The following is a 17,332-nucleotide window of genomic DNA, read 5'->3' on the forward strand; positions in this document are numbered from 1 at the left end:
ACTCAAGTATAATGTACTTATATATACTTAAAGAGCAGGAAAATATGTCTCTTATTTGAGTGAATACAGTTGAATAATCTGAATTCTGTAATTTCTATTGAAAGAAAGAAAGGATTTTGCATTTATATTGCATGCTTATTATCTGTACCATATGTGTCCCTGACCGCAGTGTTTGGGTTTCAGACAGCCAGCGGCCATTTGTGGAAGATCCAGGTAAGAGCCCAGATGTGTTGTACCTGAAGAAGAACCAGCCCCTGGTCATCCCCTGCCGGGTTACACACCCCAATGTCACCACCACACTAGAAAAGGTCAGTAGAAACTATATATTCATGAAATGACTGTGCCTTTTTATTCATGTCTGGGTGCAGAAATCTGCTCTCCCTCATGAATCACACCGTTTTTCTTCACTCAACCACACCACACTCACAATTTCTACACATCATCGCTTGTCCTAGTTTTTCCTTCAAGGCTCACAAATGCACACAATACATCTTCCCGTTATTTTTCCCGTCCTTCTCCAGATCACTTGCCACATTGTTCTTATCTTGGCAACCATTCCACTGTGGTGTGTGTGTGTGCCAGTGTGTGTGTGTGTACATTTGTTTGTGTCCACTTGCGGATATGTGTGAAAGTGTTTGCGGATGTGTTTGTGAGTGTTAGTGCATGAGTGCTAGGTGAGTGCTAAGGAGCAGAGCGTACAGAGTTATTAAGAGGAGCTGTAGAGTGCTCGCTGTCTGCATGTGGGTGTGTGTTTGCATGACTTCACACATGTCTGCTGTACATTCCCTTGTAAGTTAGAAAAGGTTGTGTCTGTTTGTTCATGTCTTCAACACCTAGAAATCAAAGATGACCCTTTCTTTACAATTGAGCTGCACCCACTACGTCCTGCATTGTCTTAACCTTAGACATGGGGGTCTGGAGTGGCACCCAGCCAGCACTGCTTCCCACATCTCACCCTCAACCTTCTCTAGGAGAAATCCTAGCTGCCTACTTCCCTCAACTGATGCTTTAAACAGCTGGTTTACGTGGTGGAGGAAGCAGAAGTAGTTATTGATCAAAGACCAACAAGTTCTCTCTAATCAGCAATGCCGATCATTAATATCAAGTCTTGTGCGTCATTGTAAGAGTGTTGCCGTGGTAAAATAGAGCAGTTATAAAACGCTCAGAAGACGCTGAACCAGACATTTCAATCAAAGAATGAGAAGTAGGTGCTGCTTAAAGTTGTGTTTTGTTTTTTCACGTTTTCTCTTTAGAAATTTTGAAAACATAAAGAATAAAGTGAATTAAAGGGAAACTTGCAAGAGACAGAAAAGAGACACAAAACTAAAAACTGTTGCAGCTAGAAATGTCCTGACTTTTATTGCAAAGGTATTATGACAGGAGACAACAAATGTCTACATCAAATTCAATGGAAATTCAACCAAACATTACTGAGATTATTTACTCTGTAGCCAAGTGACCAGGACATTGCCACCCAGAGGAAAGAAATAAAAGAGAAGTCTTATTAATGGAAATTCCCAGGAATTGGGATCTGGGAGGAGCACAAGAGGTGAAGATTTGGCTCTGCATGTCATAACAACAACTTCTCAAAAACTACAAATCAAATCCTGAAAGAGACATTGCTGGAAACCAACTCACATGTGTTTTTCTAGTGCTTCCATCACTTCAAAGATACTTGGAACCAATGATGTAACTACTCTAAAAATAGCTCTCCTCCTCTTCCTTCGTCTCCCTTTCCCTATTCGAAACATGCGCTGACCGGTCTAAACCAGGAATTCACTAACAGCCTCACCGAAACCTCTGGAGTGTTTTTTTCCTGGAAGGTCCGTGCACTTTGCTTGGATCTTTAATATGACCCTTGTCAATGGGGAAAAATACCCAGGAGGCTCTGCTCTCTCTCACTCCAGCTGTGAAAGTGAGTAGCAGATGCCGGAGGTCTGGGATGACAAGGTCGACCTAAGGTTCTAGTCAAAATGTCTATATCCTGTAGTAACAGGATGCGAAGAGATGGACTGGAGTCACGTTTCTCATATCCTGACGCCTCTTACTTCTTCGCTCCTCCTCCTGTCTCTCTAACTCCATTTCTACCTTGTCTCTATGTACAGTTAAAGGGTGGGGTTAAGAGCAGGACAGGGCACTCAAATGGGGCGACAGTGAGTTCAGGAGGAGTGAAGGGTGGGAAGCATCTGAGAGTGGACTGAGAGTGGAGGGGGAGCTCACTGGTGTCTCAGAGGGTCACCTCACTCTGGGAGGGGGAGTATCAGCCAGTTCACAGTGGGGGTGCAGAAGTGGGGGGAAATGTGTATGTAATGTTGGTGGTGGTCTACCTGTTCCCTTGAGAGTGGGTGGGAGGCCTCCACTGTCTCATAGATTTTCAGTAAACATTTCCTTGAGGCTGGCTCCAAGAAAACAACACAACTAGGGTAGACAGTTACACAAGTGTTCTTGTAGAGATCATAAAACCGTCACTGTGAAAACATTCGTGTTGACTTTCAACTTATCTTATTTGTAGAACACACTATTTTTAATTATTACTATTTTAATGTGGCCAAACCTTGGACCATTACCCAAAAGTACTTTTTTCTTTGTTTCCCTTTCTTAATACTTAAAATGTAAAAGAAAAAAACATTTATGTGTTAAAAATTAAAAAACATTCACGTATCATAAATCTGTAATATAGCAATTATCCTGTTATAGGGATAGGGATGATATAGGGATGATACATCTTTTTGATACAGTAACCTGTGGTCTAGAATGTTCCATCCATCCATCCATAATCTCAACTGCTTATCCTGTTCAGGGTCACAGGGGCAGGAGCCTATCCCTGCTGTCTTGGGGAGAGAGGCAGGGTCCACCCTGGACAGGTCACCAGTCTATCTCAGGGACAACACAGAGAGACATACAGAGACAGACAAGCATTCAGTCTCATGTTCACACCTTTAGATTCACCACTTATCCTAACATGCATGTCTTTGTGCTATGGGAGGGAAAAGGAGTAACCAGAGGAAACCCATTCAAGCATGAGGAGAACAAGCAAACCTCACACAGAAAGGGCACAGCTGGCTGGTAGATTCAAATTAGGGACCTTCTATCCATAAGGTGGCAGCGCTAACCACTCCACCACCCTGCTGCCCCTAGAATGATTTCATTATATTTATCATGATATGTAATAAGCAGTAAAAGAGCATAAGTTAAACCAGAATCAATTCCTGACATGGGCAGTAGCTCTAAGGGGTGTGAAGTCGCATGATAATGAGTCTTTTTTTTTCTGTGAATTTCTACTGTTTTCACAGAATTATTAGTGTTCCTTAGCAAGAATTCACTGATTTAGGGCTTGTTGGTTTAGGTTTTAGTTTTGAAAACTGAGAAAATCTTTTTTTTTTCAGTTTAAGGAGTAGTATTTGTGTTAATTCACATGATACAATTTCCATTTTTCTGGTGTGTTTTATCAGGGTGTATGCCTTTGCAGCTGACCACATTCCTGCCTTATTCACTTCCAGAGATTTAGTTTTATTACTGCTTGTCCCATTTCTGCAGTACAGTAAAACATTTCATGTTGTGTTGTCCTCTCCTCCCTTTTTCAGCAGTTCCCAAACCAAAGCTTGAAACCAGACCAGAGGAACATTATCTGGAACAGCAAGCGTGGATTCATTATCCGAGCTCCCACCCTTTTTGACACCGGCCTCTTCTGCTGCCAGACTATCAGGCATGGTGTCACGTACATGTCACCTAAATACTTTGTTTACAGACCAGGTCAGCAGGCTCTTTGTAGCTGCACATACATCACATGCAAATCACATTTAAACATGTATGTTTATCTAAGTGATTTCTCTATGTTTTGGCACAGTGAATAACATCATGGAGGTGCGTCTGAACGTCAGTGGACCAGTGCAGGCTCTAAAAGGACAGAGACTTGTCCTGAACTGCACTGCATCTGCGGAGTTGAACACCAGAGTGAACTTCACCTGGGACTACCCCGGAAAGGTCCGACCGATTTTCAGATGACAGATGATCATTGACAGAATCTATTAGCACATTAAAATGAAATGAGCTGGCAAGTAAACAGACTGGTGCCTTAATTTGAAGCTCCAGACTTGACAAATAATACCAAGGACAGACTTTTTCTCTTATGTATTGAGTGAGTTAACAATAAATGTGATTTCTGGGTTTCTCAATGACTAATAGACAAATCTTGAGTTAAATTAAATAAAATGAAAAGCATTAAGACTAATGAATTCTCCAAAACAAACAATTATTTTAATCATGTAACAAGAAGTATCTCCAGTATATAAACACGGTGCTGCTACTAACTGAATGAAGAAATTCTAAATTCTGTGTTTACTAAGTTTTAAAGACCAGTTGAGAGTCAGTGTAACTTCTGTGGCTTTTCTCCCTCCCATCCTTCAGATTGTCAACACTGGCTCCTTTACCAATAGGCTTCTGAAACACCAGACGCACATGTTTTTCTACAGTATTCTGACACTCCCCAAGCTCCAGCGGTCAGACCGAGGCATATACACATGCCGTGTTGCCAGCGGTGAACAAACCAAACAGCAGAGAGTCACAGTTACTGTCTATGGTGGGTGCCTTCCTATGAATTATGATTACTCAATGTGTTTTCATAGTGAAAGTAAGTTTCATTATGTATTTTTCTGTGTGATTCTCTCTCTGACTCACAAGGGTGTTGTCACAACAATTATTATACTTTACATTCCAAAATCTGACATGAATGTGTTTATATGAATTTTAGACCGTCCATTTATCCGTCTGAAGCCCAGGCATGGTTCTGTGATGGAGGTGCAGGCAGGACAGAAATCCTATCGAATCTCTCCTAAACTAAAAGCATTTCCTGTCCCTGAAGTGCTCTGGTAAGAGATCCTGAGATGATCCTGTGCTCTCAGGTGCCTCTGAATTAACACCAAATCACTACTGTTTTTAGAGTTTTCTCTTTATTGTCAGTATTGAAATGACATTAACTCTGTAACTGCAAATTCCACTAATTTTTCTCTTTAAAACTCTCACTAATGTTAACAGTCACTAAAACTGAGCTGACGCAATGTTTTTCTGACAGGTTGAAGGATGGCATGAAGGCAGCAGACCAGTGCTCCCGATACGTCATGGATGGGAATTCCCTAGTCATCCGGGATGTTGCAGAGGAGGATGCTGGGCAATACACTGTCCTTGTACGAATCCAGGAACACAGACTCTACCAGAATCTCACACTTACACTTACAGTCAATGGTGAGAAAACAGAGATATATTTTTCACCCAACAGCCAGCAGTATGTAGGTTTGACTGGGTGCCACATTCGGTGACTAAACATTCCTCTGTGTGTTTGTGTTTGTGTGCGCCTTGTGCTGGCAGTGAGTCCTCAGATAGGGGAGAAAGAGGTGTCGTTGCAGGACCCAGGCACTGTCCCACAGGGCAGCAGAAAAACCATTCATTGCACATCCCATGGAGTCCCTCCTCCACACATCCAATGGCTCTGGCATGCCTGTCCACCAAAAGGCCCGTAAGTAGCCCAGAAAATACAAACACTGCACTTCAGTGTGCAAACCAAACATTTAGCCTCCGAAATGTGCAGTTAAAATCTGAAAAAGCTGATATCATGCATTTTGGAAAGCACCAGTTTATTTCACTATTTAATAGTAAAATTTTCAACAAAAAAAGCACATTTCTAATTTTTTGCAATATGCAAAAAGAGCAAAAAATATGTTCATTTAAAAAAGGTAGAGTACAAAGAGACAACTGTTTTATGTATTTTCAGGTGTGTGTGTGTGTGTGTGTGTGTGTGTGTGTGTGTGTGTGTGTGTGTGTGTGTGTGACATTTTAAAAACGAGACATGTTTTGTCTAATCCAGTATGTACTCAGACAGCGTTTCCTTCTTGTAACCAGAACAGATGCCTTTAGGGGCCTTTCATGTGCAGGAATGTGTGAAAATGTATCTTTGTTTATTTGTGTGTGTATGCTTATATGTGTGTGTGTGTGTGTGTGGGGGGGGGGGGGTCTGTGTAACTCTGGTTGTGTGATGTGTTGTCCTAATGTCCATGTGTCTTTCTCCATATTTGTAAATGCATGCCGATGTACAGCCTGTGTGTGTGTGTATGTGTGTGTGTGTGTGTGTGCCTGGTACAATCACAGACACAGTACACAGTGTATCTCAGACTTGAAAGGACAGAGAAAAAACACACTTCAATGGAACCCAGTTCCGTGCTCTCAGTCACGATTTGTTGGTTTCCAAATCAAAAGCTATGATTTAATGAATTTCCTGTCCAGGACACAGGGTGAGAGGCCTGTTTATTATTGTGATTGCACACTGCATCCTGTGATGCTTTTTCTAATATCTGACACACACACACATACACACACTATGTATAAAGTTCTCATGAGAAATTGCCCAACCCAGAGATGCAGAGGGACAGTCATCTCACACACATTCAAACTCACATGAGTATTTAAGCACTTGGCAGAAACATTGACTAAGGTGTTCTTAGAGGTCAGACACTCATTGTGTTGCTTATGACCAAGTCAGGAAGGTTAAGTATTACCTGAGAGCAGTGAACCATATTCTATTCCCCCTGTGAGACACACTGACATCATGAGCGTACTTGACCGTTAACCCTGGCACTCTCACATGGCGCCATGGCGCGGTGCCTCCTGTGTGATTTCATACGCCTGTCTCTGCCAAATGTCATTTACATAATGTACATAAGCATGTTCTGGACCCACTGCCACTTTACACTGTAACTGGACAGAACTATAAAAACTGTTCATCCTGAACAAAGTTACCCTTTTTCCCAGAACATCAGCTGCATATTCAAACAATACATGTAGATCTCATACTAAAATGAGTTTTTGTATCTCAGCACTCTATTGATAAGTGCACATAGTCTAAGGTCTATGAGCGTAGATTTGATCATAATTATGATGAAAATGATTTTTGCAACAAATCCATATAACAGGAAACACATCATCAATTTCTGCAAACGTTTAAGGTGAAGCTGCAATTTCTTGCACTTATTCTTAAAAAATGTATGTGTAAGTGCACAATTATGTCTGAGCAGATTAAATTTGGCTGACAAGAATATTTTACTTTAGGTCCCCTCGTTTAGCATTCAGAAGCAGAATATAAACGTTTAATAAATGATTTAAAATACAGCATATTGTAGCTGTAATCTGAAATGTTTATTAATACTCATGGCAACTATACCTCCTCATGTGCTATACCTCCTAAAATATTTAGACGTAAACATGCCCCTATAACTGTGTACAACTACAAGATGGTGCTTTAGAAACCATGTGCAAAAGGTTTACATTCTGCTCATTAATGCTAAACATTGTCTGACCTCAGGTAAAGTGTCACCCTGACAGACTTATGGTCTTTGGTAAAGCTCTGTTCTGGTTCTGCTTCAGTGTCTATATTGAGTGTGTTTCATTAGACCAGTTTTTGGCTGGATCCTCACTAGGCCCTTGTTCTTTGCAGCCCGGCTGCACCACAGGCCTGACGCCATGCTGGAGGGAGCTCAGGGACAGTGGACCAGGCTGGGCCAGGGTGATGGGGGGCCTCACGCCTGGGTCCTGGGTCCACTCCTGGGTCTGGCCCTGGGAACCACTGCGCTCTTATCTGGCCCAGGCAGGAGGCGCACTGGGCTTCCTGTGCGAAAATCAGAGCGCTTTTCCTCTCGTTGTTTGGCTTCCTCTCCGATGCGAGACGCTTCCCAGCAGCGTGATTGTCCCTTCGTCTTCAAACGTGGCACAGTCCACTTCCTCAAGAGCTTGATCTATTCTGGAGAGCCCCCTCCCTACCCCAGCACACCCCACACCTCTCTCCCCACTCACAAATCACTCCAACCCCTTCCCTCATCAGCTTTGCCCTCCACCCAAACACAGTATCCTCCACCTTTACAGAAGCACAACTCCTCATCACCTCCCACCCTGGAGTCCAGACCCTCCACCATCACCTCCACACACTCATCAGTGCTTCTACACAGCAGCCAGACCCCTCAGTGGCATTTCCAGTGATCCTAAGTGGTAAACCAGTGCTTTCTCAACTGGTGTGGAAAGTGACAGAACACTGCTGAGCAGTGAAGACGCAGGACCCAATGAGGAATATTAGCCACATCACTGAGGATATAAAGACACCTGCTTTACTGATTATTTATTTATTTCCTTAATTTTCCCAGTTTCACTCCTCTGCCCCACAATCAGCCTTCCTCTAGTATGCTTTTTCACAGACATTTTGAGCCAGAATAAGTGCAATTCCATCTATCCACCAGCCATATTTCTGGAGCTGCTTTGCTTGTTTTTGTGTCCTAGAGTGGTACTATAATGGGTGCATGAACCCTGCCTGTCCCAAGCCCTGATCTGCTTCTGACATCCACAAAAGCTGTGAGTTTCTGTAGCGATTTTTAGTCACTGATAAAAGGTCAAATGTGCTCACGAAGGACGGGCGAAACTAGACAGAGGAAAGGTTTTGTGTTGTTCACTATGGGATGCCTACAGTTCTCTCTTAACAGACTGAAGGTCAGGAGATGCCTACCATGTAGGAAGTCTCCACAGACAAGAGACTATGACCGCCCTCTGTCATATTATGTCATTCTGTGTCGTCCAGTGTCGTGCCATGTCAAAATGTCTTCTGTCTGTTTGTCATAGCTCTTGTGTCTTTGTATTAAAAGTTAACGAAAATGTAAATGTATGTGTGACACTACAAGTCATTGTAAGAGAATGAATGCTATAAGTCCTTATGTGTGTGTAAAGCAAGTGTAAGAGTGCACGCTTGTGCAGTGCTTGTGTGTGGGCGTTTGTGTGCGTCTGTGTATGTGTGTGTGTGTGTGTCCCATTCTACGGGTGTCTCCCAATGTGATTTATTCCTTGTATACAGATGTTCTATGAGTAATATATGAATCTAATATTTAATAATTTTATACAACTAACTTACATATGACGAAGGACAATATTTGCCATCTTTGTATGAATCTGTAAAAATGTATTGAAGTGTTATATGAGTTGTTTGTGTTTTTTGCATTAAACTTTACTTATATTTGTGTATTGCTTCATGCGGCTCTGGTTATTGTGGGGTTGAGACGGGAACGGTCAGGGTAGTAGGCAACAAAATAGGGCAGGAAGAATTGTTAGCAGAAAACATCCACTGATGCACAACTTGGAAAAGCTTATTCATATTTCCAGGCAGCTACTCACCCTGTTTGCAGGCACACACTGTGTGAATGTGGTATGACTGCATAGGTGCATGTGTTCATCTTCTGTTTCTAACCACATTTATTTCCGCACATCTGTCTTATTAATCATATTTGTTTGTCACTTTGAGAAAGCTTTTCCTGATAAACCCGGGGAGCTTTAGCTTGTTTAATTTGTGCCTCTGTGTACGTATGTTATACATACATATACATTATGTGCATTTCTGCAACTTGGGTGTGTGTCAGACTCAGGAGTGTCATGCACAGGGCGGGTCACACATTTTCTAGATACCCAGAGGAAGAGCAATCAAGAGCAGAGAGGAACCGACCTCAGGAAGGAGCTCAGGACAGACAAGGAAGGATGACGGCAGACAGACAGAGACAGGGAACAGAAAGGACCCGTCACACATCCATAAACAGGCAGAGGATCAATGGACTCTGTGAAAATGATATTTGAGAAAAAAAGGATAGAGATATAGGGAGATTATACATCGTATTCCAATAGTATGATATACACGTATTTATAAAATGAAACCACTTAGTTGTGACAGTATTTTGTAGAGAAGGATGCTACATTTTCTTAAGCAATACGACTTCTTCTAGCACTGTATACTGAACACAGTGACAAAACACAAAATAACCTATAACCTGAAGTACAAATTTAAAAAAAAAGGATCTGCAACCTCAGTCATCATCAGGCTAAAATTAACCGTAGCTTACTTTACACATGCTGAGTTAATCTGTTAAAGGTATAGTGCTCTTTACCCAGCATAGAAGTTTGTTTGTTTTTTCAGAAATAAAAAGGCCATCAGGAAGCTGAAACAAAAAGCTAGTTAATAATTAGCTTTTCCATTATGAAGATGTAGGTTTCTATTTTACATCACTGTCAATTAAATATATTGCAGGGTTTTGGACTGTTGACGGGACAAAACACTAGACCATTCCTTTGACTTATATATTTACTGCCAAGAATAAAATAATTTACTATTTACAAATAACACATGCTAATTATCTGTTGCAGCCCTCTCTCGAGCTTCTAAATTAAATGTATTAAACAATAGGCTATTAAGCAACTAATTCTCAGTGTTTTTTGCAATAATTATTGTTGTGAAAGTGTGTTAGACCGGCAAGACCTGATGCTGTTTGATAGCTGTAGTCCTTGTTGCAATCCTGGATCTCTTTAAACAATGTCCAGATCAAAAATTAAAAAAATAGAGTATGTTAATCTAGTCGACATTTGAAAAGTGACCCGAGAAAAAAAGAACACAATACTTTATATAACATGATATTTCAATTAACCCAGTGATATGTCACACAAGTAAAGTCTGCACCAATGTGTCGTCTATGGTTGTTGACATTATCGGGCTAATTTTAAACAGAGTAGTGCCACTTGTGGTCAGGTGCATCCTATATGCTTTAATGTTATATACTTTAGTTTCAATGAGGCTGCCTGGGTCAGAATGGCAGACTGTACTGAGACTACATCAGGTCTGTCTAATGTATCGACCATGTGTATCGAGTTGGGGTTCTAAGACTGGCCATGCAGCATTATGGAGTCAAACAGGGGCCATTTAAATAGACAAAACATATGGCCCTGATATGGCTCCATACAGCACCAACATCCAACCCACACTGACATTTTACTTCTGTATGGTGTTAGTAATCTTGATTCACTTGCGATCTAACCAATAAATATCAGAATTTGTGAAATGTTTTGATTTGCACTTCAGGCCGCACTAAAGACATTAAGAAACCGGACTACATTATTGTGATTTTTGTTCTATACCCGGACGTACTTATTATTTGGTTTAGATGTGAAGAGAGCAGTGAAATTCCCCCATTTGAAATGTCATATATGGAATAAAGGTTCATAAACTTAACTAACTGGACATATTAAAACAAAAACCTATTACATTTTAAATATTTTAATGTTTTTCTCAAAGCTATGGATGTGCCCCCTTAAATTTTTTTAATGGTTTAAAACAGTGAAATACACTAAAGATAATTTTACAGCATGTGTAACAAAACTCAGTTTTACTTTCCTGCTGCAATCAACACATTGGGGTATTTGACATCAAATGCAACCCTACCTTTTCCATTGTTTTATTATCAAACAAGCATGACAAAAAGCATGACAAAAATAATGTAATTAATTTATTCAAACATTTACTCCGCAGCGTTGCATAAGCTCCTGTTCCGACAGGGTGTGTGATCTATTGGTTCAGACTTGCGAGAGTCATTGACTGTGACAGGAACAGTTCTGTAAATGTTGGATGATTTGCTAAGAATGGAAGGAAGCTGATCCACAGGATGACAATGCCACCTCTGCATCCTTCATACTTGAACAATCCAGCATTGCACTCCAAAGATCCGCTATTGTCAGCCTGCAGGACAGGGAAAGGATGTGATGCTGTTATAAAAATGGTTTGATGATGATTATAATAATCATGTGAATCACACTAAAGACAACATCAGACAGTTACAATCAAGGCGTTTCTCTGATGTTCCAATCTTCCTCCTGCTGAGCACGGCTGCAAAAAACACACACACACGCAGCTGGAATCAACGTAAAATGACTTGTGTCAACACAGCTGAGTCCATGTCCTCCTCCTCCTCCTTCAAGGTGTGTGTGTCCGTCATCCTCCTCGCTATGGATCCCTGTGACAGCGAGTCTTCCACCCACATCCACATACAACCACATCCTGAGTGTTACTCACAGAGAGGAAGTGCTTCAGGGGAAGAAAAAGGTATGTGAAAGACACTGTGTAACCGCATTCGGATATGGATCAACTCAAATGTGCAACTGCAATACAAATTGCACATTCTGAACATAAGTTGGGTCATACAACTTTCTCAACATCTATATTAATACTTATCAATTGCTAGCTTGTTAAGCTGCCCACTGGGTTGGAAGTGGGCAGGAGGGATGTGTCAGGGACTGCTCACTGGGCCAATGGAAAGTATGATTCCTGCCATCAGTGGCAGAGGTAATGAGCCTGACCCTTATGACTATCTGTGATATCTGAGTGTGTGTGTGTGTGTGTGTGTGTGTGTGTGTGTGTGTGTGTGTGTGTGTGTGTGTGTGTGTGTGTGTGTGTGTGTGTGTGTGTTTTAGTGTGCTAAGTGCCTGTTTGTTCATGCGGATGTTTTTTTTTTCTCCACAGACTGTGGGGGTCCTGACTGTGGCTGAGGCCTTTGTGTCTGGAGTGTATCGCTGTGTTGCCTCCAACCTTGCAGGCACTGACCAGCTAGACATCCACTTCTACATAACAGGTGATTGCAAAAAGACATCTTCCCTTATACTTTATGACTCATAGGCTTTTTTTTTCTTCTGGAAATTGTTGCCAAACATTTTAACACAAATTAATGTGAAATATCTATTTAGAGTTACTGAGTCAAACTTTCTCTTCTCCTTTTCATTCACTGGAATTCCACTACTTAAAATAACTTTTTTTTTTGCCATCTCTGTGTCACTTTCACAACATACAGTATGATAACTAGAACAACAAATGAGGCAGTAAAAATAAGCTCCATCGGACGGAGCTACAACATTAAAGGAATTAACATTTCAATTCATCAATAATTATAATCCGATGAGATAATGTTCTGTATAGCTAGTACTTTTGATACTATAAGTATTCTGTATTAGGCTTTAGAAAGTAAACACTTTTCTACACTTGAGGAACATTTTGAATGCAGAACTTCTACTTGTAACAATATTTCTACACTGTAGCAATTAAACTGTATTTATTAATAATAATAATAATAGTGTTTGTATTACTATTATTTTTATTGTTATTTTAGGTAGTTATCCAGAATAAACAGTATTTTTAAAATGTACTTGATAAACACTTCATATTTCACGTAATACTTTAAGAATATATTTTTAAAAATAGATATGCTCAAACTTCCCCAGAGAAGTACCCCTGCAGCACTGACAAGGGGAAAACTGTCCGATTTAAATACTCCATGACATTGCAGCATGTCATCAGTTTATCATTCATCTTATCATTTGCTGTAACACACGAATACATTTTTATACGCTTATTGGTGCAAAGACGCATTATTTTTCCATTGTTTATTTCAATCATATTTCACAGACTGAACATACTGCTTTATTATCATATGTGATGTTGCTCAAAGAAAGGGCCCTTTCAGCAATGTCGACAAAAAGTGAAGAAGTTATCTTGGATTTAAATACTAATATGAGAAAGAGAAGAAGAAAGACAAAAGGCTAAAGGAAAAGGATGAGAAAAGATTTTTCAAGCTTATAGGAGAGTCATGGGTACCTGTATGTAAAGCTAATTTTACTATGAGGGAGACAGTGTGAAAGAATATAGAGATGCTGCAGAAATGCTACTGTACTGCTGTGACATCATTTCAGAGTGACAGAGAAGGAGCCCCAACTGAATTATATTAAGGAATTGCAAATTTATTCAAAGAGAAATTTGTTTTGTTGGAGCTGTTTTGACACTATTTGTTTCCAAATTTGATCATTATATTGAGGATAGATGAGTAGTACTAAATGGGTCATCAGCTACAATACTAGAACGAAACTGAATGTTTTTGAATGTTGTATGATGATAATATAATATAAAGTTTCTGCACATACATAATGAAAAAACTGTACCGAGAAATATAAAGGGATTGTGCATGCAAATGGACTCACACACATTAATGGAGGTTGAAATACTTGGCAGAGCAAGGTAGTGTACGTGTGCACTTAATGTATCTTGCAGTTGTGTGCGTGTGATGAGGGGTTGGATGTGTTACCAAGCGTACAGGTTACAAGTTTTTTAAGTGTATGTGTTTTTAAACATATGCACAAGGCCGCACTGAGCTGTTAGGGTGTGAGCAAGAGCGAAACAGGAACCTGAAGCTCTTATCGGTCCACTTCCCTGTGCGGTCCACTTCCTTGGACTGGCAGGTCCGCTTTATTTTGGGAGGCCTTGGGGTGTTCAGGAAAGATAAACACTATCTGCCATCAGGAAACTCTCGAGCCATTTCCACAGGAAGTTTCAAATGGCTAAAGTAAATAAAAAGCATTTTTACTGTATTCCACTCGTTGCCTTTACCCACAATAGCCATTCAACATTATCATCAAAGCTTACACAAATGGAGGTTTGGTGGAATCAGCTCCAAAAGTGTATATTTCAGGCATCAGGTTCCTGACTCACATTTTAAGAAATGGAGAAGGCATATCAGCAGATAGGAGGTTTATATTTTGTTCTATACTTCCGCTTTTCTCTCAGTGCATCTTTACACCTCTTCTGTGTTTCCATCAGACATACCAAGGGGCTTTAGCATAAAGCAGCAGGAGGAACCTAGAGAAGGCGGGAACCTCCATCTCACCTGTATAGCCAATAGGTACCTTTACACTTTGTTGTCATGGCAACGTGTGAACAACACAGAGAACGCCTCAGTGTGGAGCCCTTCCATGAGCGATCAGCAACTCATATCAGGGGAGTTCTCCAACTCTCTGGTCCTGTTGCTAAGCAACCTGACAGCCAGAGACTCTGGAGCCTACCGATGCTCTGCCCACCACCCATTCACTGGACAGAAAACCCACCTGGACACACACGTGGCTGTCACAAGTGAGTAGCCTCGACTTTATAATCTCTTTATAAACTGAATATTGAACACTACTAAAGAAAGGTACTTTAAACATTAAATGAAAAACTTAAATATAATTAATAATATGGTTTGAAATAAAACCATTTAGCACAAAATATCAAAAAGAATGATTTACAGTAACATTATGTCAATTACGGGTCAGTGGTTCGATCCCCGGTCACAGTTATGTGTCAAAATGTCCCTGGGCAAGACACTGAACCCCCAACAGCCCATTCCCCTTCCCAGCTGAGCGGTCCAAGCCCAGTAGAAATTGGGGAGGGTTGCGTCAGGAACAGCATCCAGCGTAAAAACTGTGCCAAACCAACATGCGGACAATGATCCGCTGTGACGACTCTGAACTCACAGTGTAAGCCGAAAGGACAAAAATAAATTTAAAAAATAAATTAAAAATAATCTATGAGTTTAGTAAAACATATAAAATGAATAAACTTTAGAATGTAATTTAAATCAGCAAAATTCAGATGAACTGCTATTTAAATATTATTAAAGACATTAAATTAAAGACATTAAAATGTCTTTAATTCTGACACTGTTTTGCCTCCATATTTATCCTGGTACGCAATCACTTGATGTTTCTAGCGATTGAATGAATCAGATGACCCTGTGCTAAACAGGGTCCCTGAATGAAGCCACAGACTGGTGATATTTATTGTCTGGGAGCCCCACGTTTTTTGTTGTTGGTTGTTGTGAATGTGTAGATGTGTATGCACACATTCACATAGCTTATTTCAGAACCTGTTTTCTTCCTAATATCGACCTTTAAAAGCAAGTTAAACACACCATACTCGTGTTTTCTGTGCCCATACATGCAAACAAACAAACATACACCTACACTTTCTCACCAAGGTCTTGTTGCTTGGGAATTGGGTCCCCTTGACATCCTGGGGCCCCACCCCGCCTTTGCTCCTACACTCCAGCTCAGCACCTCTTTCACGTGGGAAGAACACACAATGGCACTTCCCACAATGCCACATTTACAGGCCCCTACACGGGGCCAGAGGAACAATCAGCCAATCAGACATTGTCAGGCACCAGCTCCTGCAGACAATCATCAATTGTTGTCCAGGAGGAAGATAGGGGAAACAACAATCAGTCCCCTTGGTTAAGTGACATTTCTTCGTGTGTTTTACTGCTGTTCTTAATACAATCAGGGTTTAACACATCAGCTTCCTCCCTGAGGACCCCCAGATAATAATTACTAGAGAAAGCAAGGAGGAATAAGAGAGTTTGCAAAGAGATGACAAAACAGGGGAGAATGGACCAAAATCGGGGAACAATGAGTCATCTGCTGTAATCATAGTGCATGAGAATCTTAGTGTAATTATAGCGCAAAAGAAGGAAACAAAAAAAAAAGGAACTCATTGTGTGCACACATAAGTCAAAACTGTCCAATTGATGAAATACTACATTGTTGTAGCTCTTTATAATTGGAATTGCATTGTGCGGTGTCATGGTGAGTAAGTGGCCCAGGAGAACTTAAATGCCAGCTGACTCACAGGTTGAAACCAAGGCCAATCGTTTGCAGAAATGTGTAACTACCAGCGCACAGTTATTGTCCAAATGTGGCACTCGTCCAACAGACTGCGGCAGAAAATAGCACTGGTTTCACTTCAACCAAAACCTGCTGTAGTAATAAAAATAAAACTGCACTGAGATAAAGGGGAAAACTGATATGTTATGGATCATTTCCAGTGGTTATAGATTATTATAAAAAAACAAAAATTAAAAGTGGAGCTACCCCAATGGATGTATTATGTGAGGTAATATTATTTTTTTATATTGGATCAAATTTGTAATGCGATACTGTTATGACACAAATACACACAACAAACCACTGCTCATAGTGACTTTGCATCTCTCCCTACAGTTCTCAAGCCTCCAGTGCTGCTTAATAATTTGACAGATTGTACCGTCAACATTAGCAGCTCAGTGACGCTCAGCTGTACTTCTGATGGCGTCCCTCCCCCAGTCATCACATGGTACAAAGACGAACGTGCTTTGTCACAGGGATCAGGTAAAAAAAAAGGCTATAAACATGGAAATATTAGATATAAACAGGTGTCTAAATGTTTTTTTTTCCTTTTGCTACATCTTTAGGTGTTGTCATATCACCAGAAGATGGGATGCTCCATATTGACCGGATCACGGAAGAGGACCAGGGTCTATATACATGCCAGGCTACCAATGAGAGGGGATCTGCAGAGAGCTCTGCATATATAAAGGTCAACAGTAAGTATTTGTCAAATATTTTTATTTTTCAAGCATCTCTGCTATTAATTGGCTGTGTTTACCTCAGAGATGAGAACTGAACACCGTATGTCTAATTGTCCATTGTTTCCAATTCTGTAAATAGAAATATTTCCTGGATGTACAGATGTGTAGTTTATTAAATTGTTTTTCTTTTATGGATGTAGTATTTGTACTGTATTAATGGAAGATGATTAATGTGTTTTTTGAGTAATCATGAAACGCAATCACAGCGTAGGGCCCACTCAGCCTTTTGT

At 40.5% G+C, this 17,332-nt stretch overlaps 1 protein-coding gene and 1 long non-coding RNA gene across 4 annotated transcripts in view; one reads left to right on the forward strand and one right to left on the reverse strand.

The window, feature by feature from the left end:
• The window catches only part of flt1 (fms related receptor tyrosine kinase 1), a 32,782-nt gene that overhangs the window by 5,588 nt on the left and 9,862 nt on the right, over positions 1 to 17,332 (forward strand). For 2 of the 3 annotated variants that reach the window (XM_067485733.1, XM_067485735.1), the window contains exons 4-15: positions 184 to 308; positions 3,585 to 3,753; positions 3,848 to 3,984; positions 4,408 to 4,579; positions 4,751 to 4,868; positions 5,072 to 5,241; positions 5,365 to 5,512; positions 11,818 to 11,941; positions 12,359 to 12,467; positions 14,480 to 14,788; positions 16,696 to 16,842; positions 16,926 to 17,057. In XM_067485733.1, coding sequence (XP_067341834.1) covers positions 184 to 308; positions 3,585 to 3,753; positions 3,848 to 3,984; positions 4,408 to 4,579; positions 4,751 to 4,868; positions 5,072 to 5,241; positions 5,365 to 5,512; positions 11,818 to 11,941; positions 12,359 to 12,467; positions 14,480 to 14,788; positions 16,696 to 16,842; positions 16,926 to 17,057 — 1,860 coding nt within the window. The remainder of the gene's footprint in view (positions 1 to 183; positions 309 to 3,584; positions 3,754 to 3,847; positions 3,985 to 4,407; positions 4,580 to 4,750; positions 4,869 to 5,071; positions 5,242 to 5,364; positions 5,513 to 11,817; positions 11,942 to 12,358; positions 12,468 to 14,479; positions 14,789 to 16,695; positions 16,843 to 16,925; positions 17,058 to 17,332) is intronic. The other variant, XM_067485734.1, reaches the window with a different exon arrangement.
• Positions 8,813 to 11,811, reverse strand: LOC137104488 (uncharacterized). The gene is made up of 2 exons (XR_010911708.1): positions 11,678 to 11,811; positions 8,813 to 11,578 (listed from the first exon to the last, which is right to left on the reverse strand). It is a non-coding gene; the product is annotated as an uncharacterized lncRNA (long non-coding RNA).

Source organism: Channa argus, chromosome 19 (assembly GCF_033026475.1).
Source record: "Channa argus isolate prfri chromosome 19, Channa argus male v1.0, whole genome shotgun sequence".
Classification (NCBI taxonomy): Eukaryota; Metazoa; Chordata; class Actinopteri; order Anabantiformes; family Channidae; genus Channa; species Channa argus.